The sequence below is a fragment of the Chlorocebus sabaeus genome, chromosome 7, assembly GCF_047675955.1.
Source record: "Chlorocebus sabaeus isolate Y175 chromosome 7, mChlSab1.0.hap1, whole genome shotgun sequence".
Taxonomy (NCBI): Eukaryota; Metazoa; Chordata; class Mammalia; order Primates; family Cercopithecidae; genus Chlorocebus; species Chlorocebus sabaeus.
The window spans coordinates 63,893,931-63,919,168 of record NC_132910.1 but is presented as its reverse complement, the minus strand read 5'-3'; the positions used below and the strand labels follow the sequence as shown (position 1 = coordinate 63,919,168).

Genomic DNA, 25,238 nt, shown 5'->3' with positions numbered 1-25,238 from the left:
TATATATGATCTCAGGAGATGTGTATGGGTTCAAATTGACAAGGGGTGGACTTGCGATGGTTAATACTGAGTGTCAACTTGTTTGGATTGAAGGATACAAAGTACTGATCCTGAGTGTATCTGTGAGGATGTTACCAAAAGAGATTAACATTAAAGTCAGTGGGCTGGGGAAGGCAGATCCACCCTTAATCTGGTGGGCACAATCTAATCAGCTGCCAGTGACTATAAAGCAGGCAGAAAAATGTGAAAAGGAGGGACTGGCCTAGCCTCCCTGCCTACATCTTTCTCCCATGTTGGATGCTTCCTGCCCTCAAACATTGGACCCCAAGTTCTTCAGTTTTGAGACTGGTTCCCCTTGCTCCTCAGCTTGCAGACGGCCTATTGTGGGACCTTGTAATCATGTAAGTTAATACTTAAGAAACTCTCTTTTATGTGTGTGTTTGGAGACACATATATGTAAAACCATATATATATATGTGGTTTTCCACACAGCATTGCATATATATACAATTTAGTTCTGTCCCTGTAGGGAACCCTAATACATTAAGTTAACTCTCCCTCCCTTCCATGCACCTAGTGCTTTAAATCATGCCATTGTCTCCTAATTTATAGTTGCTGACAAGAGGTCTTTTGTAGTTTTTGTCTTTTTTCCTCTGTAAGTTATATCTCCTCCACCCTACCCTGTTTCCATGTGTGGCTACGGTGAAGATTTTGTCTCAGTATTTGGTTTCAGCAGTTTGACTATGATATGTCTAGGCATGGCTTCTTTTGATATTTATATTTTGGGGAGTTTTTCTATGTTTGTTAGATCTGTGAATTTTTGTCTTTTGTTAATTTTGGAAAATCCTCAGAATTTATCTCTTTAAATATTTCCTCTGTTCCATTCTCTATCTTTTCTTCTTCTGGTAATCCAATTACATATGTTTAGTTATTTTAATATTGCTATGCAGATTTTGGAAGCTCTTATTCTTTTTTAAAACTCTTTTGGCTCTTTACATTCCAGTTTAAATAATATTTGCTGATCTATTTTTTATTTGACAAATATTTAGTGAGCACCTATCATATACCAAGAACTATAACTTTCGTCCTCTGTATAAGGATTAAAACCTTGCACAGAACAGATAAAATTTCATTTCTGTGGTAGTTACTTTTCAGTTGAGAAATGGAAAGCAATACAATAAATTAAAAAATACATAGACTGGTGAATGAAATAAAAGAAAGAAACAAAAGATTCTAATGCTAAGAAGAATTAATAAAAAATGAACAAAATAAAAATGTTCAACATGTCATTAAAATACTACCATGTTTGGACGAAATGAGTATATTCTTTTGTGCTGTAAAAGCCATCTTAAGATATGTACCCTAGAATTTAAAGTGTAATAGGAAAAGCCATTCTAAGATCATATTTATTTTAAAAAAATTTATTTTAGGTTCAGAGGTATGTGTGCAGGTTTGTTATATAAGTAAGTTGCATGTCACAGGGGTTTGGTGTATAGATTATTTCATCAGCCAGGTAATAGGCATAGTATCCAACAGGTAATCCCTCTTCCCACCTTCCACTCTCAAGTAGGCGCTATGTCTGTTGTTGCCTTCTGTGTGTCCATGTGTACTCAATGTTTAGCTCTCACTTAGAAGTGAGAATATGAGGTATTTGGTTTTCTGTTCCTGCATTAGTTTACTTGGGTTATGGCCTCCAGCTCCATCCATGTTGCTGCAAAGAACATGATCTCATTCTTTTTTATGGCTGCATAGTATTCCATGGTACATATGTATTTTCTTTATCTCATCCACCACTGATGGGCACCTAAGTTGGCTTCATGTCTTTGCTATTGTGAACAGTACTGCGATGAGCATGTATGTACATGTGAACATATATATATAGGTGAACACACATATATATGTATTGTGAACACACATGGGATGAGCATATGTGTACATGTGTCTTTATGGTAAAACAATTTATATTTTTGGGGAGTATATACCCAATAATGGAATTGCTGGTTCAAATGGTACTTCTTTTTAAGATCTTTGAGAAATTACCACACTGCTTTTCACAACTACTGAACTAACTTACGTTCCCACTAGCAGTGTATAAGCATTCCCTTTTCTCTGGAAGCTTTCCAGCATCTGTTTTTTCTTTACTTTTTTATCATAGCTATTGCGACTGGTATCTTACACCATCTTACAGTATCTCATTGTGGTTTTGATTTGCATTTCTCTAACGATTAGTGATGTTGAGCATTTTTTTTATATGTTTGTCGACCACATGTATGTCTTATTTTGAAAAGTGTCTGTTCATGTCCCTTGCCCACTTTTTAATGTGGTTGTTTGTTTTTTAATGACTGGTAAATTTGTTTAAGTTCCTTAGAGATTCTGGGTATTAGATCTTTATCAGAAGCATAGTTGGAAATACGTTCTTCCACTTTGTAGGTTGTTTACTCTGTTGATGGTTTCTTTTCCTGTACCAAAGCTCTTTAGTTTTATTTGATCCCATTTGTAATTTTTTGTTTTTGTTGCAATTACTTTTGGAGCCTTTGTCATGAAATCTTTGCCAAGGCTGATGTCCAGAATGGTATTTTCTAGGTTATCTAGCAGGGTTTTAAAAATATATATAGTTTTAGGTTTTACATTTAAGTCTTTAATCCATCTTGAGTTGAATTTTGTATGGTGTAAGAAAGGGGTCCAGCTTCAACCTTCTGCGTATGGCTAATAAGTTGTATCACCATCGTTTATCAAATTGGGAGTTGTATTAATTTTTTTCCCATGCTGCTAATAAAGACATACTTGAAACTAGGTAATTTATAAAGAAAAGAGGTTTAATTGACTCATAGTTCAGCATGGATGGGGAGGTCTCAGGAAACTTACAATCATGGCAGAAGGCACCTCTTCACAGGGCAGCCAGAGAGAGAATGAGTGCAGAACAAAGGGTGAAGCCCCTTATAAAACCATCAGATCTTGTGAGAACTCAGTCACTATCAGGAGAATAGCATGAGAGAAACCACCCCATGATTCAGTTATCTCCACCTGTCCTGCCCTTGACACGTAGGGATTATTAAAATTCAAGGTGAGATTTGGGTAGGGATACAGAGCCAAACCATATCAGGAGTTTTCTTCACTGCTTGCTTTTGTAAACTTTGTTCAAGATCAAATGGTTGTAGGGGTGCAGCTTTATTTCTAGATTTTCTTTTCTATTCCATTGGTCTATGTATCTGTTTTTATATCAGTACCATGCTGTTTTGGTTACTGTAGCCTTGTAGTATAGTTTGAAGGCAGGTAATGTGATGCCTCCAGCCTTTTTCTTTTTGTTTAGAATTGCCTTGGCTATTTGAGCTCTCTTTTGGTTCCATATGAATTTAAAAATAGTTTTTTCAAGTTATGTGAAAAATGTCACTAGTAGTTTGATAGGAATGGCATTGAATCTGTAAATTGCTTTGGGCAATGTTGCCATTTTAACAATATTGATTCTTCCTATCCATGACTATGGAATGTTTTTCCATTTGTTTGTGTCTTCTCTGACTTTTTTGAGCAGTGTTTTGTAATTCTCGTTGTAGAGAACTTTGACTGGTTAGCTGTATTCCTAGGTATTTCATTCTTTTTGTGGCTATTGTGGATGGGATTGTGTTATTGATTTGTCTATCATCTTGGACACTGGTGGTGTATAAAATGCTATGGATTTTTATACATTGACTTTGTATCCTGAAACTTTGCTGAAGTTGTTTATTAGATCTAGGAGCCTTTGGGCACAGACTATGGGATTTTCTATATATAGAAGCATATTGTCTCCAAACACAGATTTTTCGACTTCCTCTCTTTCTATTTGGATGCCTTCTTTTTCTTTCTCTTGCCAGATTACATTGGCTAGTACTTCTAGTACTATATTGAATAGGAGTGGTGAGAGTGGGCATCCTTGTCTCATTCCAGTTCTCAAGAGGAATGCTTTCAGCTTTTGCCCATTTGGTATGATATTGGCTGTGGGTTTGTCATAGATGACTTTTACTACTTTTACTATTTACTACCTTCAATGCTTAGTTTGTTGAGGGTTTTTAACTTGAAGGGATGTTGAATTTTATTGAAAGTCTTTTCTGCATCGATTGAGATAATTATGTGATTTTTGTTTTTAGTTCTGTTTATGAAAAGAATCATATTTATTGATTTACATACATTAAACCAAGCTTGCATCCCAGGTATAAAACCCCCTTGATTGTGGTGGCTTAGGTTTTGATATGGCACTGCATTCAGTTTGCTGATATTTTGTTGAAGACTTTTGCATGTATATTCATCAAGGGTAGTGGCCTGAGGTTTTCTTTTTCACTGTTGTGTCTCTGCAAGTTTTCGGTATCAGGATGATGCTGGTTTCAGAGAATGAGTTAGGAAGGAATCCCTCATCCTTAATTTTTTGAAATAGTTTCAGTAGGAATGGTATCTGCTCTTCTTTATACATCTGGAAAAATGTGGGTATGAATTCATGTGGTCCTGAGCTTTTTCTGGTTGGTAGGCCTTTTATTACTGATTCAATTTTGGAACTTATTATTGGTCTGTCCAGGGATTCAATTTTTTCCTGGTTTAATCTTGGGAGGTTGTATGTTTCCAGGAATTTATCCATTTCTTCTAGGTTTTTCTAGTTTGTGTGCATAGAGGTGTTTATAGTAGTTTCTGAACTTTTTTTTTGTTTTTTTTTTTGTATTTCTCTGGGGTCAGTGGTAATGTCCCCTTTTTCATTTCTGATTGTGTTTATTTGGATCTCGTCTCTTTTTTCTTTATTAGTCTAGCTAGTGGTCTGTGAATCTTATTTATCCTTTCAAATATGAAACCCCCAGATTTATTGGTCTTTTGTATGATTTTTCACATCTCAATTTCCTTCAGTTCAACTCTCATTTTGGTTACTTCTTGCCTTCTGCTAGTTTTGGAGTTGGTTTGCTCTTGTTTCTCTAGTTTCTCTAGGTATGACGTTAGGTTGTTAATTTCATATCTTCCTAACTTTTTGATGTGAGTGTTTAGTGCTATTAACTTCCTCTTAACACGCTTTGGCTGTGTCCCAGAGATTCTGGTATGTTGTATCTTTGTTCTAATCAGTTTCAAAGAATTTAATTATTTCTGCCTTAATTTCATTGTTCACCCAAAGGTCATTCAGTAGAAGATCAGTTAATTTCCATGAAATTGTATAGTTTTGAGTTATTTTCTTAGAATTAATTTCTATTTTTTATTGTACCATGTTCTAAGAGTGCGTTTGGCATGATTTTGGTTTGTTGTTTTAGTTTTCTGAGGGTTGTTTTATGGCGATTATGTGGTCAATTTTAGATCATGTGCCATGTGCATATGAGAAGAATGTATATTCTGTTGTTTTTAGTTGGAGAGTTCTATAGATGTCTGTTAGGCTCATTAGGACAAATGTAGAGTTCAGGCCCCGAATATCTTTGTTAGTTTTCTGCCTTGTACTGATCTATTTTCAAATTCACCAAATCTTTTCTGAGCTGTGTTCAGCCTACTGGAAAGCACATATAGTGAAATCTTCACTGTTGGTATTATGTGTGTATGTATGTTCATTTATTTCAAGCATTCCCATTTGACTCTTTTAAAAATAGTTTCTGTCTTTACTGAACTCCCTGTCTGTTCATGCATGCTGTCCACATTTTCTATTAAATTTCAAAATTAATCAGTGTGATTTTAAAATCTCTGTATAATACTCTCAACATCTGGGTCATCTCTGAGTCTGGTTCTGTCAATTGCTTTATCTCTTGACAATGGGCTGTTTTTGCATGCTCTTAAAGTCTCCTATTACTTGAGTGAATGCTGAACATCCTTTGTGGAAGAATGATAGAAGCTGAGATAAATAATATTTACACTTGGAAATGGACATGTATTTTCTTTTGCTTGGCTCTTATGTTGGGCATTGAGTTAGTCTAGGCAGACATACACTGGGTTTGGGTTTTATTGTTGCTCTCATTGTCTTCATTGCAGTGCTAGCTCTGAATTTCTTCAGTGGTGGGCTTATGCTTCTTTGTGCTTAGAGTGGGGCAGGTCTTGGATAGTGGAGGTTTTCATCTTTGTTTTGTTTTTTCTCATTGTTCCTGCTCTATCCTCAGCTTTCTGTGCTCCTTCCATATCTGTACCATGGTGGTGGTGGTTGGGGGGGGGAGTGGAATCTGTTTCCTTGTTCTTTATCCTTCTTCAGTGGTAACATACTATTGCTTGTTATTGTGGACTAGGTTTATCATGGGAAGAGGGAATTTTTATTTTCCTAACATAGTTTCAATTTTAGGCAGACTTGCATGCCTGGGTCTCAGAAATGAAGCCTCATCAGTGTTTCTTGCCTACCCTTTCTCCCAGTGCCTGTTGAACTCTGATCTGTGGGTCATTGGGCCATGGATAGAAAACAGTTTCCTGCCTGTTCCCAGAAGTAGCACACTTCTCCTTATACCAGTGCAGGATCCTGAGTCCAAGAGTTTTCCCTGCTTTTTCCCAGGGCCAGAGGACCTTTGCTTCTAGTCATCAACTAGAAGCAACAGAATTCTTGCCTTACCTCCAGTCATTTCAGGTTTTTTCTTTCTATGACAGAAGGATCCACGTAGCTGGGTGGAGTTCATATCTCTTCCGCAGGGGCAACTGAAAATTTTCTCTGTGCCTGTACCACTGATGACCTCCTGCATGTCTATTCATTTCTAGATTTTCTCATGAGCCTCCCGTGGAGGGCAGTGAAAACGAGCTAGTAAATTAGGGCAAAATCATCTTGTGTCTTGGACTCTCAGTTATTTCAAACTGATACTTTAGTCCACCACTGGCTTTTAAGAATCTACTAAACTTTCAGCTGATTTCTTCTAACTGGCTTATATGGTGGTCATCTCTTTTCTATGCTCTGCCAATGGCAAAAGAGTTTGCATGTCCTTTCTCTCATTGAAGGGGCTTGTAATTTTTTGGAATTTAATTTATTTGGTTGGCCAGTAACCTTAGCTCTTCAGCGGGCTCACGAAAAGTTTGTGGATTTCCTGTCTTTTTCCAATTGCTAGGGTAAGAGTCATTTCTCTTATGATGTTTTACATTCTAAATGAAAGCAGAACTCTAGAAATTTAAAACTTGAAATATAGAAAGAATACAATCAAGAAGACTTCATAAATTTTGTTAATGGCAAATCACCAGGGCAAGGATTCACTAGCTCCTGCTGTGAAGTTCCATTTGTTTCTGGTCTTGGATTTTCATGTGAGACCATTTCTTTTTCTTTTTTTTCCCTAGGCTCAAAGCTGAGTACACTCCCGTCATTTTAATAATATTTTAGGCAAGTCCTATGACAATTATACTAACAAGTTTCTTCAACCCCACCACCACCCCTATCATCTCTATGCTTTGCTTGCCCATACTCCCTTCACCCTTTCATCTGCTATTATTACTGTTATTTCTACTTGTGGTTGAAAGTAAAAAGCATCTCCAGATTACAGCAAGTTCAGTGGCCCTGCTCCATAACCTGGCCTCTGCTGAAGGGAGAAAATGGGGGGAAACATGAACAACCATCGTGGGTTATGATCAGGCACTACCAGAAGCCCAGCTTGTGTTTCAAAAACAGGCTCTTGGACATGTTCCCAGCAGATAACTCTTCACTGGCTTGGAGAACAGGAAGGACTATTTCACAAACACCACTGTGTTTGAATTTCTAGAGGCTACCCAGACCAAGAATACATTCCTGCAGTGCTTCGTCACACACTCATTGCTGCAGTATTCATTGTTCCAGTCCTTACTCACAATGGAAGTGTTCTCACAACCAGAACTCAAACATCAAAGCTGGGGTGAGAGTGCCACAGGAGACCCACTCACCAATTCAACATCTATCTGAGAAGGGGACTAAACCTCAGGAACTACATCTGTGATCATCTCACAGATAGTCTCAGGAGAAGTTGCCTCCACCGTATGGGCCTCAGGGCTATTGTTCATAGGCTGCTCAGGACTACTTTCCACAGTTGGTGGGACTAAAGTAGTCTGCACTTTCAAAGTGGGTAGAGACACACTCTTGATCTGCAGAGGAGATAGCTGTTGCTGTAAATTGATTCAAACTTTCTGAGGTGGAGGCTGTTTTATGGCCTGGAGTGGAGGAGGCTGCTGTGAAATAGTAACTTGCTGCTGAGTCGGACGCTGTGGCATCTGTTGTAATGGAGGGGGCTGTAGTCGGGGTGGAGGCAGTTGCATAGAAGCAGCAGCAGCTGCTGCTGCCTGCGACACTGACCAAGTGACAATCTGGGCTTGTTGACTGGGCTGGATAGTAGCTGTACTGGTTTGGCCTAGTTGGAGCCCCTGGGAGGTCACCACTGTGGCTGGGATAACAGTAACCATCCCTCCTTGAGACATAGTAATGGAAGAGGGCAACGTTTGTTTGGTAATAATCAACTTGGTGACATTGGGCTGACCCCCAACTCCTGAAGATGCCTGGTTTGCCACATAGGATGAAAGGGTGGAGTTAACAGTGGTTGGGAACAGGGCAGGGGGCTCTATTGAAGCTGGTGCTGGAGATGCTGGGTCAACAGTAGCCATAGGAGATGGAGAAGGAATTTGTGATGGTGGTCGTGGATCCAATTCCACTGCTTCCACAGTGGCCTGACACTCTTGGTTGTCTATGTAAGCAGTCAATGCCTTCAGATACTCTTTCTTGGCAGCCTCAGTTTTCCTCTTATATACCTGTTTTTGCTTCTTTCCAAGACTATCCCACATGGAGGCCACAATTTTTGAAACCTCACCAAAAGTGGCATTAGGATTCTGTCCCTTGATGGCAGCCTGTGTATCACGAAAGAATAAAGCATATGCTGAAACTGGTTTCTGAGGTTTATTAGGATCTTTCTTTTTTCTCTTCTTTGGGAGCTTCTGCTTTTTCCCTGCTTCCACCACCACTGTCTTCTGGCTGTGAAGTTGCCTCCGGAAATCCTCAACACCATCCTTGTGAAGTGAACTAGTAGGTGAAGGGGTGGTTGAAAGACGATCTTCAGGTGACTGGGCAGGTGGCAGGATGGTGCCACCCCCTGAGCTCAAACCCAGTTGGAAACTCAGTTCTGACTGATCAATGGTGGTCAACTGGCTATGCCCTATCAAGTCAGATGTCATGTCTGTCATTGGTACATCAATTGTAACAGGTGAGTTGGCACTATACTGAGTTCTTATAGAGTAGTCCAAGTCCATGATAAAGCCTTCACCGAGGATCCCCGCCCTGCTCCATCAAGCCATGGGTCATACCCACAGGTATGTTCAATGTCTGGACCCAATACTGGGCTGAAAAACTGCCATTCTGTGAAGAGGAAGGGTCTGCCAAGTCATCAAAGTGGTCAACCACATCGGAAACAGACAACGAGGGATCAGAATCCAAGGAGATAGGTGGGATTTCAAATTCCTCATCACCCAAGCTTGGTGTATGGAATATCTCAGCCCCTGACAGGAAGGGGTGTGAAGGCCCTGTGATCATCAGATAAATGTCATTTCCTCTGGGAAACTCCCATCTTCACACAACCGCTCCTACCGTCTCAGACCGTCATCGCTCCCACCGTCCCCACTGGACTCGGAACTGTGAGACCACTTCTTGTATCATGTGTGTCCTATTTAACTTTCCTTAAACAAGACTGTGTTCCTTGCATCTAAAAACCTTAAAACGTGTTTGAAATCCAGCATCTCAGAATCAGGAGCACATCGAACTCACATTATGTGGTAGGCAACACTCTAAAGATGCCCTCCTCCCAGATTCTTATCTCTTGGTTGTTCAAACAGTGGTTGTTCAAACACATTATTATTAGTTAATAAGTATTAATTAATTAAGACAGAGTGTCTCTTTGTTGCCCAGGCTGAAGTGTAGTAGTATGATCTCAGCTCACTGCAACCTCTGCGTACTGGGTTCAAGTGATTCTCATGCCTCAGCCTCTCGAGTAGCTGGGATTACAGGTGCGAGCCACCACTCCTGGCTAATTTTTGTATTTCTAGTAGAGCCAAGGTTTCACCATGTTGCCAAGGCTGGGCTTGAACTCCTGACCTCAAGTGATCTGCCTGTCTCAGTCTCCCAAAGTGCTAGGATTGCATGTGTGAGCCAACACACCTGGTCGAAAGTCAGTTAACTTTAAAATGTGGGGATTGTCTAGGTGGGCCTGACTCAATTAGTTGACCCCTTTTAAAGCAGAAAGTTTTCTATGACTGGAAGCCAGAGAAGTCAGAGAAATCTGAAGCATGAGAAGGATTTAGTGTGCTGTTGTTGGCCTTGATGCTGGACAGGTTCCGTACAAGGACCACAGAGTGGCTACAAGTAGCTGAGAGCAAACCCAGCTAATAGCCAACAAGGAAACAGCCACCTCTGTTCTACAACCACAAGGAACTGAATTTTACCAACAACAGGAATGAGATTGGAAGATGATCCCAAGCTCCAGAAGAGAACACAACCAGCTGACAGATTGGTTTTAGCCCTGTGATACCCTGAGCTGAGGTCCCAGTCATACCATCCGGGATTTCTGACCTATAGAACTGTGAGATAATGAACAGGTATTGTTTTAAGCTGCTAAATGTCTGGTAATTTGTTAAGCAGCAATAGATGACTAATGCATGTTGATTTCAAGTGAATGGGACTCTCTGGAGCTGTGTGAGGCTGCAACCCTTAATGTAAATAATTTTGTGACCATGTGTTATCAGAACAAATACTTTTGGAAAACCACATTTTCATAATCAGGATGAAAGATTAGTGATGTTGAGTGGACTTAGAGCAGAGACCAATCACAGAAAGCATGGAGGCAACACTATGAAACAAAACTTGAATACTTAAGTGTAGAGGTTAATGATACAGAAAGCAGATTCTATCAGTAAGTGAGAATTAAAGCAACTGGCATTCATCTAAGAACTAATCTTAGCTCAAGTGGAAAACACAACTAATATTGCTAACTCTAACTCTGCTTTGGTTTAAAGGATGATAGTATGGTGGATAAATAATGATAAAAAACAATAGCAACAACAACCATTGATGAAACATTTACTCTGTGCCAGGTACCATCCTAGCAATGTTACATGTGCTCTTTCTAACTCTCACAAAACTTTTGAAGTTGATACTGTTAATCATCTTTTAACCTTTGGGTAGTAGTAATGAAGAATGGTCCTGAGATTAATCAGGAAAGAAACGGGAAACAAAGGCAGCATTTTGGCACAGGAAGTTTAAATGCCTGTTTTAGTTTCATGATGTGCCTTTAATCTTGGAGTCTCAATAATCGTTAGCTGCTCTGGATAAAGGAGGAACCACACTCTTTAATTCATGAAACTTGAAGAACACCCTTCTCAATGCACTTAAAACACCTGGTTTCTGAGCCAGAATCACTAAATTAGGCCCTCTTTATCACTTGTTTTAAAAGTAATTCATGCTTTATCTGAAGCATATCATGTAATAATACATATAATATAGGTTAAAAACATTTACTGATCTTAAAAAATTGGATTATCAGTACATTTGGGTCACATGGTAGTAGAGTACTCCTGGAGATAATGATGCCCTATTCCTTCAGTCTAAGAACAGATGGCAATTAATTTCTCCAGCATTATCTGGTTTACAGATATATAATAGTGATAAAAATCAACAATAATAAAATACTGGTAACCATTATTTTTCACCAGTTTTATTCATGTACCACAAATGGTTTAATTTTCTTAATTAAATCAGCACTAAAATAAAAATCATAGAAAAGAAGACGGGCTGAATCTCCCTAAGTGATAGAGCACCCAAGCATTTTTACTTTTTCACTGAGACAAAAAACAAAAGCAAATAAACAAACAACAACAAAAAAACCCCTGTCTGCCCAGGAGCTAATCCATTTTCCACACTCATTATCATTCAGATGAGTCTTTTGTAAGACAAAGATGTCAGCATAGCTTCTTTTAGTGTCTGAGAACGCCTTTCTTATTTGGATTGTACAAATAAAGAGGACCCTCTGGATCTAATTAAGAGATTTTTCACCTGCCATCATTCATTCATTCAGTTCACAAACATTTATGGAACACGTGCTATATTCAAGGCACAATGTTAAATACTGTATTACACTAAGAGTTATGCCACAATGGGTCAATCATAAAACCACACTCTTAATTAATCTTGCGATTTTTAATGATTTAATTCTTTCATTCAGCAAGGCCTTATTAACAACCAAGTGCCAGGCTAGGCACTGGGGCTGCCAAAATGAACTCACAATCTCTGCTTTCACGTGCTCATAATCTAATGGGGGGAGGCAGAGACATAAACAAGTAATTACTGTGCAATTGAGGTCCTACTGTAAAGGTCTGCGATGGTGTAATGGAGCCTGTGTGTGTGTGTGTGTGTGTGTTAGTGTTACTAGAGGGGAGTAGTGGAAGAGTCAGAGAAGGTCTTCCTGGAGAGATGACACTTGAAGGACAAGTAATAGTTTCCCAGGGGAGGGAGGATAGAATGTTCTGGGGAATGTAGGAGTGAATATACCAGGTACAGGGAAAGGCTTTGGAAGACATTTGTGGGAAGTCACATCCTATCTGGGGAATTGCAGTCACATATGGCTGGGAGGATATGGAACTACCTGGAGATGAGATTGGAGAGATATGGAATGAGAGAATTACGTTTGAGTATTATTTAGGTCAAGCCAGATGAATTTACCAATATTAGACTATTTCGACTTACAAAAACAGCAATTTAGAGAATATTTCAGGATGATATAATAATGATGTACAAGCACCAGTAAATAACCACACAAACATAATTTATTATAATTGTTATTGTTGCTATTACTATTTGCACTTCTCACTCCCTACCCTGATCAGAAATGGCTTCTCCCTAGGTCCAAGGTTGTTCCCTCTGTCTGGGGGAGATTCTGGGTTCACATGCAGTTAACTAATCTTGGTTACCACAGTTGGTGAGAGTGGGACTGGGTAAATGAATTTATCGGACTACACTGGAAAAACAGTTGGAGTAATAATGACAATAAAACCCTATATTTATTTTGTTTTGTTTGAGGTGGAGTCTCGCTCTGTTGTCCAGGCTGGAGTGCAGTGGTGTGATCTTGGCTCACTGTAACCTCCGTCTCCCGGGTTCAAGCAATTCTCCTGCCTCAGCCCCCCAAGTAGCTGGGATTACAGGCATGTGCCACCATACCCAGCTAATTTTTGCATTTTTAGTAGAGACAAAAACCCTATAGTTGAACACCAAAGAGTGCCAGCCACTGTGCTAAGTCCCTCATAGGCATTACCTCTATTCCTCACAGCAAAACCCAGGTAGGGATTTTTATACCCGTTTTACATATGGACACTCCAAGGCTCTAAAGAGGCCAGGCAACTTGCTCAGTGCCACTCTGCTAGTGAGCAGCAGAGCTGGGACTATTCCTGTCTAATTTCACCAGACACTTCCCTTCAAGGAGGCCTGGTGAGAGTGACTACAGTGGAACTAGAGAGGACCTAATCACCAGCTGAGTTTAAAGACGATTGCCCTGAAAAGGAAAGACCTGAAAGTGAGTGAAGCCCTGTGAATTACTTCAGAGTGTCAGAAATCTTTGTTTCTAAATTTCAGTTTTTTCTCCTTAGAAAGCAAGAAAGATGAGAGTATAGAAGATAGGGATGGGGCACAAAAGAGGCATTTGGGTAATATGGGGAGAAAAGTGAGCACCCACTCTTATCCTCTATATCCGTGCTGGCAGGGGATCAGCTGGGTCTAGAATTTAACTCTCTCTTTGCTGTGGCAAGAACAAAGCTCATTCTGCTTAGCAAAGTCCTCACCAACAGCTACATAACAGGGAGGAATACTGTGTGGCCATTATAGGACAAAAATATTTCACTTGATTTATTCCCCTAAAAGATTGCATGGGAAAGAATGTGTGATCAAGAAAATAAAACGTTAAAACTGGAAACATGTTACTAAGGAAGTATTCTTAACGTTTGAAGTTAGACAACATTTTCATCACTTTGGGATGGCGGGCCGGTTGAGACTCTGAAGTTCCCGTAGTTTTGTCATCGCGAAGCCACCCAGCACACCATAATACACAGTGGGAACAAAGCCTCTGGAGGCCCCTGTGATCCACGAGCACAGTGTCTCATCTATTATCCAAGTGGCCTGTTCTAGAAACCATCTTTTGGGTGTGTCTTTTCATTTGTTTCTTCTGTCTCCCATGCTGAGAGTGATGACAAGGGTCATTTCTCGTTAATGTTGTGGACACTGCACTCAGAGTGACCTTTCTCACTGAGAAGCAGCCTTTCACAGTCTGGATTTTTAAACAGTTTTCTCAAAAAAAAAAAAAAGGGAGTGTATTTCTTTAAAGATCACACTTTGAGTTTAGAGTTAGATGCCTGTAGCTCTCTCAGTCTTTTTGTAAGAAATATAATTTTGTCAGGGTCTGAAAGAGAAAATAACTCTAGGATTATTTTGCAGGAGCAAAAGAGAAGTAATTTTCAGCAAAGTGGAATATATCATTAATCTTTCCAATGGAAAACATTATAGTAAATCAATAAATCACTTAGAAAGGTTTCTACTCCCTCCTGGCCATTCCATGGGTCAGTTGTGCCAACTTATAAAATGCTTCCTGAAAACAATATTTTATTGATAACTGGAATGATTGTTATAAAACATTAACTTTCCTAAAGTATATTTTTTAGTCATCTTTTTAGCATTTGAGCTGCACTGTTGTTGGTGGATGTTCTGCGCATGGCATTTTTAGCACAAGGAGGTAAAGCAGTTGACAAATGCCAAAGGACCAATGCGCTTAATGCATCTGGAGCTGTACCTCAATCTAATTTTTAAGTTATTGATGACAAAGTTTGGCCTTCTCTCGGCATCTGGAACAATTTGGAGCTGTCTGTTTCCCAATCATCAGCTACTACATAGCCACTAGCTAGCAACAAAAATTTGTTATTGGCCTAAGTAGGATGCATCTTAAACAATAGTCTTACTTGTGATTCTTTGCATTTCCCCGCTCCCCTCTCATAATCAAGAGTTGAGTGTAATAAAAGCTGATACTTGGCAATGCAGAGTTCTAGAGATGCCAAGTTTAATTCCCTGTTATAGGTTGTCTAAAGATGCTTAGGGATAGCTTTTTGTTGAGTGTGTGTTCCAGGTCAGCTTAGACAGTGCAGACTGTGCCACAGGGATGGAGGGAGGAAACAAGGCAGGAGGGGATGACGTCAGGTCGATTCTGTGGCAGGTTATCAAGATCATGCTGAATGGTGGAGCCCTCTCTAATATCCAGCTCCATCTCAGATCATCTTCCTTAATACTTGGCTCAACGTCCTAGGACTTAGACATTTTCAGGTGCCTCTGGCAGAACAATTTATAGTTTTGAGTCTTGGCACATGGCATATTTCAAAGACTTCTGGGGTCCATTGCTCTTAATCTTTATCTTTACCCATGGAAGGATCCTGCCAACTTGTGTATAGTGGGGCAAAGAGGCCAGCCACTCAGAGAATGCTTGTGTGCTGGCCTGGCCTGGCCTGGTCTGGCTCCTCTGCATGAGCGTGCCCCAGAGGCTGGAGAAGGATACAGCTGGCCAGAGGCTCCTGTCCCTCATCTCCTGTCCTCTCTGATGCAGGTGGCTTAGTGACTGCTGTCCTGCGCGAGGGAACATTGCCCATGATCCAGGTGCTCGGTCCAGAGAGAATGTTCCCTATTGAAATCATGTTGGGAACATAGCGCTTCAAAGCCAGTCGCTGTGGGTCCTTCTGTTATTGGGAGAGACCATGTCAAATGTTCAACAAAAGTGTTTCAGCAGTCTCTCTCCTTTTTGTGATTTGTGTAGAAAAAGAAGGTTAAATCTGGTGTCTGTCCTTAGCAGAGAAAACAGATACTCCAGTGCTGTCTCTTATTTTTACAGCATACTTGGAGAATGTACAGCTGATTAAGATATGTAATGTTTGAAAATTTAGTTAAAAGTAAAGATATAGGGCATTCTTTGATTTGAAATCCTTTTGGCTAGAAAAATGATTTGTATTTAAGAAAGAACTTGGTGTGGCAAAGTATAAGTGAAAAATAAATAGTGAAGAATTTTCTAACAACAATGTTGCCTGAAATGCATGGGAACCTAAAAAACAAACAAACAAACAACAACAAAAAAACCAACTCAAAAACAATTCTTTCTCTTTAACCTGTGCCATTTCCAGTGTAAGGTCTGAATGGCAAAACTTTATGCATTTATTTAATCTAAAATTAAATACTTTGATATTTATACTTATCTTTTTCTTTTTGAACATTACTTTTGAAAATGAATATAACACAGTTACAGATTCAATTATATAAAAAATATTTTCTGTAATATGATAAATATGTGCCTCAGCGTCGTAAATTAAAGGCTGTATCCTAGCCTTTCGTTGTGAGCTCATTTCTATATGAGATTCATTTAAAACTTTATTACTATGTAGATCACACAATGGAATAACAGTGTTAATAACTTGATACTGTAGCTGCAGGATTTGTAACCTACTCTTCTGAAGCTAATAGCCCTAGGGCCAATGGCTGCTCATTTATTTCACCATATTTAAATCAATTGTAGAGGCAGTCAGACAATAAATTGTGTGTCCATCTCTAGTAATAAAATTGGCATCTCAAACAGCAGAGACTTGTACAAAGATTTTACAGCTCCCCTTTTGGGATGGATTCTTCTTTGTACTATCTCCTGCAGGGGAAAAAAATGTGCTTAGATGTAAAATAACATTTTTTCTTTTTCTGTTCTCTTGTTAAATTCTCTGTCTTACCACTGTATAGTTGAGCCCAATGATTTTAGCTTCTGTAAAGCTCCCACTTACTGCTTGAGGGGAATTCTTTTGTCTGGGCAATGGAACAAGATAACCGACTTAATCCTCCTAGTAACACGTGAGTCGCCATGTATCATTTTAATCTGCAAAACACTAGGGCTGAGTACTGTCACATGCTGATTTTACTTTTCTATGAGAAAGTGACTCCCTGGCTCAATGATGGATTGCTTGTTCTCTTTAAACAACAGTCAAGATGGTGAATGCCCTGGGGTGATAGACAGAGTGTGCAATGGGAATGGGGGCAAATCTGATGGCCCGGTTCAAGTTCACCTGACAAAGCTGGAGCAGTTTGCAAGCAGCATTCGAGAAAGGATTATTCACACTTGCATTATATTTTTGAATGCATTTTTCTCCTTGTGCAGCTGCAAAGCTCCCTCACACTGAAGGTTTATGCACCATAATAAAGAGATTTATTTTTTTTTCTCTCACTCTCTCTTGCTTGCTTCTTGTACTTTACACCTAGTTTCTACTGAACTGTTCAGGCAGAGGATATCTGTATATTCAAACTACACAGAACAAATATCATCTTCAAAATAATAGCACTGCTAAAAGACAGTAACAAAAGCCTGACATTTCTGATATCTGAAGAAACAAAGATTGTCTCTCCTTAAGTTGAAATCAACTCCTCAAACTTTGCTTTTTAAATGTTGTTATTTCGAAACTCAACTCACTCCACAAGCAAAAGATTAAAATAAAAGTCAATTTCTTTGTTCAACTTAGAAAAATACTGAAGTTTTCCTAAGAATTACTTGAAAATTTTTCAATATCTTGTTTGCTATGAGACAAATAGTAAAGAATGGAGGGAGAAAAATCAGAAAAGTTTAAACACAAGGAAGCAAAATAAGTTTCTTGATAAGTTAGAGGAAGGACTGAGAAAATGCTATTTCTTTTTCTTTCCAACTTTTCATCCTTCCATCCATCCACTCATCTGCCCACACCCTGCATTGTTGTAGAATGGTTTTCTGAAGTCTGGAGAGCTCAGACATTCTTTTCTTATTGCCTCTCATCCTATGTAGCAGGAGTTAGTAAGCGAATCAGCACTTACTGATCATCTAAGATGCAAATAATTCTTATTGGTATTTCATATTATTATGCAAAACTATAATAAGCCAGGGCTAGGGAGTACCAAGAGGCACAAGGCCTAGTTCATTCAGGCTGGTGAGATAGAGCCACCTCCAAGGTGCCCTCGGTGATCCCCACCTGCTGGTATCCATGCCCTTTTGGTCCCCTCCCACACTGTACAAGGGTTGGTCTGTGTGACCAGTGACCAAAAGAGTACAAATGTGATGATATGTTACTTCGGAGGCAAGATTAGGTTATAAAAGACACTGCGGCTTCCGCCTCTCTCTCCCTTCAATTTTTCCCGCTGCCATGTTGTTCTATGGACAGGCCCACATGGTGAGCCTCTGACCCACAGCCAGCAAGGAAGAGGTCTCCTTGCCAAAAGCTATATGAGAGAGCTTGGGAGCAGATTTCCCAGTCCTGGGGAAGCCTTCAGAGGACTGGAGCTGCAGCTGACATTCTGATTGCCAGCTTAAGAGAGACCGAGTCAGAACTACCCAGTGAAGCCACTCCTCCCCACCCTTTCTGATCTATAGAAACTGTAAGAATTAATACATGTTGTTTTAATCCTCTATGTTTTGGGGTTAATTTGTCATGCAGCAATAGATAAATAATACACAAGATAATTATAATTGAACTACAGTAGATAATGTGGTATAATTGTGTATTAGCTTCTATAATCATTGTGAAATGAGAGTTGCAGTTATTTTAAGACATCAGAAGAGGGGTACCTTACCTGGGTTGTGGTGGGGAGGGAAAGGGAATAAAGGATGTCAGAGAAGATTTCTTGAAGGAGGTGTTGGATGAGGTGAGTCTTCAAGGATGAGAAGACGTGGGGTGTGATTGTTCTGGTAGGTATAAAAACAGCATGAAAACAGTTAATAAGTGACAAAGCATCGTATTGTGGTGTGGGAGGTGGCAGGATGAACTATAAACTGAAACCATAAGTAGTTCAGTGTTTCTAGAGTGTAAATTGCAAGACTAGGAGTATTGATGGTCTAAGGAAGAAAGCTGTACATGCTCATCTAATAATGTGGACTTCTATTGGAAAAGAGAATCATTTGAATTTCTTGTTAAGTATTATTTTTTGAGATAAATAATACAAGCTTACTGCAGAAAATTTTGGAAACAAATGATAAAGAAGAAAATGAAATCCACTGTAATAAGTTTACTAGGGAAAAACACTATCAGTATTTCAATATACTCTCTCTCTATATATTTTTTCTATTTAGATGAACTCTCCAACAACCTGATGAACTTGAAAGTTTAGTCTTCTCTTGTCAAGCCTCCAGATGAGAACATAGTTTAACCAACACCTTGATTGCAGCCTGTGAGACTCTGAGCTGAGGATCAGCTAAGCTGCGCCTGGACTCCTGATGCACAGAAACTGTGAGATAATAAAATGTATGTTGGTTGAAGCTGCTAAGTTTGAGATATGCAGCAATAGAAAACTAATACTCTTTTCTATTCAGGCTTTCAGCTGCAGCACTCAACTGTATCTGCTAATATTAAGGTCACCAGTGAACTCCACATTGCTAAATTCAAAAATTTAGTTCACAGTTTTCATCTGACTTACCTGTCAGCGGCATCTGACATAGTTGATCATTCCCTCCTTGATTCATATTCTTTGCTTGACTCAGAGGATTCCATCTTCTTTGTACTCTTTCTCCCTCTAAAACCCCCACTAGATGACGTTGGACCTTCTTTTCTCTTCATCTCTTAATCACTCATTTGTATTTTCTGTCCTTTTATCTTTCTGCTGCATTTTAGCTAATTCCTTCATCTCTCTTTCCATTTTAATAGTTCTTTCTTGAACTATGTCTAATCTGCTGTTTAACCTTTCTAGTAAGTTATATAGTCAATTACTGTATTTTTCATTTTCTAGAAAATCAATTTGACTTTTTAAAAACTAATCTGGCCTTTAAAAATGTTTATACAAAGCTTTGAACATTTTAAAAGAATACTGGATATTTATTGTTACTTTTATGCAATATATGAATGTATAACAACATTAAATAAAAGTGAATGTGCAACAATAGTAAGGGGAATGATAACTAACAATTTCTGGACAGTAATTTTCTCTTGGATAGAGGAGGAAGTAGAGATCAGAGATGGAGGCTTCAAAAACAGTATTACATTTAATTTCTTCAATCGGGTGTTGGGTATATGGGTGATGACATAAATAAAAATTTAAAGATATTTAAAAAATGTAATTTCTTGCAAATTCCTCTCAATAGTACTATTTCTGCTTTTTATAACTCAGAGATATGCATTGCTACAAAATCTTTCTCTAAAATTCCTAGTTATGCCAATGCCATCTCACTTAGCAGATATTCTAGCTTTTTGACTTAACAAAGAAAAGTGGGCTCTGAGGTGCTTTCCATCAATTTACTTCTTTATCACCTCCAATTTCCAGTTTTTTCACCCATTGTTGCTCTTCCTTTTCTTCTGTGTCAGTAGAAATAACCATATTTCTTTCTAAATGTAAATATCCTGAACTTTATTCCCAATTTCGTCTTCCACAAACAGGGATTCACAAACTTTTTCTGTAAAGGTCCATATAGTAAATATTTTTAACTTTGCAAAATCCTGTCTATGTCACAATGTTACTCAGTTCTGCTATTGTAACACAAAAGCAGCTGTAGATAGAACATAATTGAATAAGTGACTATGTTCCAATAAAATTTTATTTACAAAAACAGATGTCAGCAGCTTTGACCTCATGGATCATAGTTTGTTGACCCCCTTCTACAACATCTCAAAGGTCACTCTGTCAATTAACAGCCTCTTTTTGCTGTCAGCAATCTTTTTTCACTGTTCTGTCTTTCACCCCCAATATTGTTTTTTTTTCTTGATTTTTTTCTGCTGGATTTCACACTGCTGAATGCTCCTCCTTATATTCTTTCCTGATTAGTTTGTTTGATACCAATCTTGGTTTTCATCTTCTTTATCTATTGATTCTTCAAACTTTTCTTGGTATTTCTTCCTTTCTATGACATTACATTTAAGAATTTTTTTTTTGGAGATTTAAAAATATATAGAAAAGTAGAAAGACTGGTACAATGAATTGCTATGTAACCATCTCCCTTCAACATTAACCCCAAAGAGTCAAGCTGCTTTCATATCTTTTTCCAAATTTTTCTTTTGGTTGAATGTTCTTAAGATATCACTTCATCGTTTTGTCTAACACTCAGTCCATATTCAAAATCCCCAATTGACTCAAAAATGTCATTTTATCACTGATTTGTTATCCCACTTTTAGTGATCAGATTGATTGAAGTGTGAGTAGCATCAGCCTGATTCTTCCGTTATAAAGTTCCCCATCTAATTTTCCCCTAATAGTTTTAGCAGCCATCAATGCTTTCTGCCTAGATCCATTATTTCATTAATGGATGCAAAATCATGATTTTCTAGTTTTAGTCTTTCTATGTTTATTAGTTGGACTTCTATGATATTGAATAGAATTGGGATAGTAGGCAAATTTGTCTTGTTCCTTTTCTCAACTTAAAAGGTTTAATTGCTTCACTATTAATTATGGTATTGCTGATTTAAGTTTAAAAGAAAAAACCTTTGTCAGATTTAGAAAACTTTTCTTTATTTCTAGTTTTCAAAGAGCTTGTTTTTTTCTTTTACCATGAGTTGATTTTGAATTTTATGAAATAATTTTCTGCATCTTGTGAAATTACATGATTTTCTCCCTTTACTTTGTTAGTAGGATAGATTACATTTTTTTTCATTTCCTTAATAAACATGTGTTAACTTTGGTTTTCCAAGAAGCAGATACCAGGAAAGGATTAAACATGAAAGACCTCTATTGGGAGAAATGACTGTAAAGGATCAATTGGAGGGAACAAGAGTAGGCAGGGGACCATGCTGTGGTCCTGACACCTATAAAAGGAGAGAGCAAAGGGTTTTTTGTTTGTTTGTTTTTGTTTTTTGAGATGGAGTCTTGCTCTGTCACCCAGGCTGGAGTGTAGTGATGCGATCTCAGCTCACTGCAAACTGCCTCCTGGAAAATTAGCCATGACCAGCCTTTTTTTTTTTTTTTTTGGATTTTTAGTAGAGGTGGGGTTTCACCATGTTGGCCAAGCTGGTCTTGAACTCTTGACCTCACATGATCCACCTGCCTCGGCCTCCCAAAGTGCTGGGATTACAGGCCTGAGCCACCATGCCCGGCCTTAAGAAAGTTTTGGTTAGGCCAGTGGCAAGACTTTGTTCCACAGTCACAGTCAGCAGTTAGAAATATTCTGAGACTAGTGTCCTTGTCATGCTTAGTCACTGGTTGACAGCACATTGAGGGCAACATGGTTTCAGCATAAACACAGTAATGGCTTCAAAGGAGTGGAAGCTGGGAGTGTCAATCAACTGTGATCCCCACAGCAGGAGACTGGAATGGGTCTTCCTTGCCTCAGTTGCAACTGTGAAGAGACATGTGCAGCAACCTCAAATTGAGAAGAGTATAAACTATCAAGTGTTCAGACTTGATACATGAAGATCATGTATGCAAGTTTGAGTCTCACCAACCAGGTAAGCCGCCCAGACCTCCTGAGCTAATAGTTAAGGCTGAGGGAAACTTAGAATGAACAGTGGAGGACAGGGAGAGTGAGCATCAGTTGCAGCCCCCAAGAGTAACTGCAGAAAAGAATTGTTTTATCTCACTGGTCGCCCTTTTGTTTCTTTCAGTAAGATCACGGAGGAGCTCTTTCCTAAACCTGTGTGAAGAAGTAGATCTGTGTCGGGAAAGGGATGGACTGTGGTAGCCAGGAAAATGTATCTTTTTTTTTTTTTTTAAGAATATTCTTTTTTTAAAAAAAAGCTTTATTGAGATATAACTTACCTACCATAAAATTTACCCTTTGAGTGTCTAGTCCAATGGTTTTGGTATATTCATAAAGTTCACAACATTCAATGATATTGTTGTTTTCTTTTTTACTTTTATTTTAAGTTCAGCGGTACATGTGCAGGTTTGTGTCATGGGGGTTTGTTGTGCGAATTACTTCATCACCCAGGTATTAAGCCTAGTACGCATTAGTTATTTTTCCTGATCCTCTCCCTCCTTTCACCCTTCACCCTCTGATAAGCCCTGGTGTGTGTTGTTCCCTCTATGTGTCCACCTGCTCTCATCACTTAGCTCCCACCTGTAAGTGAGAACAAGTGATATTTAGTTTTCTGTTCTTGCATTAGTTTGCTAAAAATAATGGCCTTCAGCTCTATCCATGTCCCTGCAAGTGACATGATCTCATTCTTTTTTATGGTTACATGGTGATATGGTTTGGCTTTGTGTCCCCACCCAGATGTCATCTTGAATTGTAATCACATAATTCCCATGTGTCATGGGAGGGACCTGGTGGGAGGTAACTGAGGCAGTTTTTCCCATGCTGTTCTCATGATTGTGAATGAATTCTCACAAGATCTGATGGTTTTATAAGTATCTGGCATTTCCACTGCTGGCACTCATTCTCTATCCTGCTACCCTATGAAGAGGTGCCTTCTGCCATGATTATAAGTTTCCTGAGGTCTCCCCAGTCATGTGGAACTGTGAGTTACTTTAACCTCTTTCCTTTCTAAATTACCCAGTCTCAGGTATTTCTTCAGAGCAGTATGAGAGTGGACTAATACACATAGTGTTCCATGGTGTATATGTACCACATTTTCTTTATCCAGTCTACCTAAATGCCCATCAAGGACAGACTGGATAAGGAAAATTGTACCACTCTTCCATCTTACTTTTTACAGATTTAATTATACTAGAAGGAAATATGGGAGAATTAAAAAGAAAGAAACTCAGAGTATAAGGAAGATCTAAATATTATACATAACCAAAAAGCCATATAAAATAAAAGATTGATGAATTCAACTATATAAAAAATTATGCACAGATAAACATTTTATGCAAGTCAAATGTCAAAAGACAGAAAAACAAATTGAATTTGTATCACAAAGGCTCACATTTTTTTAATATGTGAAGAACTTCCAAATCAATAGGAAAAGCCCCAGTAGCATCAGTCTTGATAGATAGTGACAAAAAGCTCTAACATCTCAATGGCTTAAACAACACATGTCTTTCTCAGCAGTGCTTTGCATCCCTTATGGGTGAGTTGGGGCTGTTTTCCATGTTGCTTTCCTTGCAGGACTTATGCCCAGAAGCAGCGGTCTCCTGACACATTCTTGGTAATGGTGGCAGAGGGAAAGAGGCTCTGCAGGATCTCGTGCTGCTGATTAAATGCAGGACTTAAAGTGATACTGATCAATTCCTCTCACAAATCATTGGCCAGAACCTGTGTCACGGCCCTGCCCAAGCCCCAAAGGACCAGACTGTGCCATATTCTATGTGCCTGGAAGGAGAGAACCAGATATTTAAGAGCGTCACTAAGGTCTGTCACATTACCAATCCATACAGCCTATGACTTATATGGTTCCTCCATTGAAGGTCTAGTCAAAGACAGACGATGGCAGATTTCATTACATTCCACATGCTGGTTATTAAAGAAGTAAAAAATTCCTCTTTTTCCAAAATTGGTAGTGACATCTTTCTGATCAACAGAATGAATCTGGGGATCTGTGAGGTAGATGAGTCCTTTTCCATTACCGGTTACCCAACCTGAAAGAGAAATGAGCACACCTGAGTATTAAATTCCTTGTAAATGTCCATCAAATGTTTACAAAAATACACACACACACACACACACACACACACACACACTCTTAAAGAGATACTTCAAACACTTGGCCATCCTGTGGTTTATAGTTAGTAAATTCCCGGTAAAGAATTTGGATTGCATATTCCAGTTATTGGTTTAAGAATAATTAAATATTGGGTAATTATATTTGTCAAATATGACATCCCCAGATCACCAATTTTCAAGGTATTAGAAAGCAATAAAATACACTTTGAATAATTATCAATATCGTAATATGGAATATTTCTTTCATGATTCAGAAATTTCTTTAGTGACTTATTAATTCATATATTCATCTGTTCATTCAACAAATATTTATTGAGTGCAGACACTCTCTAAAACACTATTTTAGGCACTGGTGGTACCGATTGAACAAGGTAGTCAAAAATCTTTGTACTCATTGAGCTAACATTCTTGTGAAGGGGAACAGATCAAAAGTTAAATATATAACAGAGTGATAAATGCTCTGAGAGTGGAATAGGGAAGGTCCTGGGATGTCCATGGAACCATAACTATAAATAATTATAATAAATCTTACTTATAATTTACATGAAATATAGGGTATTTTCTAATAAAAATTCTAATGAATAAAATACCAGACAAACTAAAACAAAATTAAAATATTAAGGTAGAATTGAAAAGTAGTCTTATTTAAGTACATAGCTTAAGGATACAGATTTCTGTTCTATAATGACCCCCATTATGAAACCCAGCATCACACTTTTAATAAGGGTAAGGGGACTGGAGAAAAGG

General features: G+C 38.6%; 2 protein-coding genes across 16 annotated transcripts in view; both read right to left on the bottom strand.

Moving 5' to 3' along the window:
• Positions 1–7,520: 7,520 nt before the first annotated feature.
• On the bottom strand, positions 7,521–19,401 carry LOC103236134 (TOX high mobility group box family member 4-like). The gene is given in 6 exon segments (XM_073017851.1): positions 7,521–9,178; positions 9,180–9,467; positions 12,151–12,199; positions 15,477–15,654; positions 18,542–18,653; positions 19,382–19,401. Coding segments are annotated over 6 exon segments (2,214 nt in total). The 3' UTR covers positions 7,521–7,611.
• A 4,273-nt stretch (positions 19,402–23,674) lies between these two features.
• ALPK1 (alpha kinase 1) overlaps positions 23,675–25,238 on the bottom strand; it is a 140,474-nt gene continuing 138,910 nt past the window's right edge. For all 15 annotated transcript variants that reach the window (XM_037990986.2, XM_037990999.2, XM_037991007.2 and 12 more), the window contains one exon: positions 23,675–24,406. In XM_037990986.2, coding sequence (XP_037846914.2) covers positions 24,207–24,406 — 200 coding nt within the window. In that variant the 3' untranslated portion in view covers positions 23,675–24,206. The remainder of the gene's footprint in view (positions 24,407–25,238) is intronic.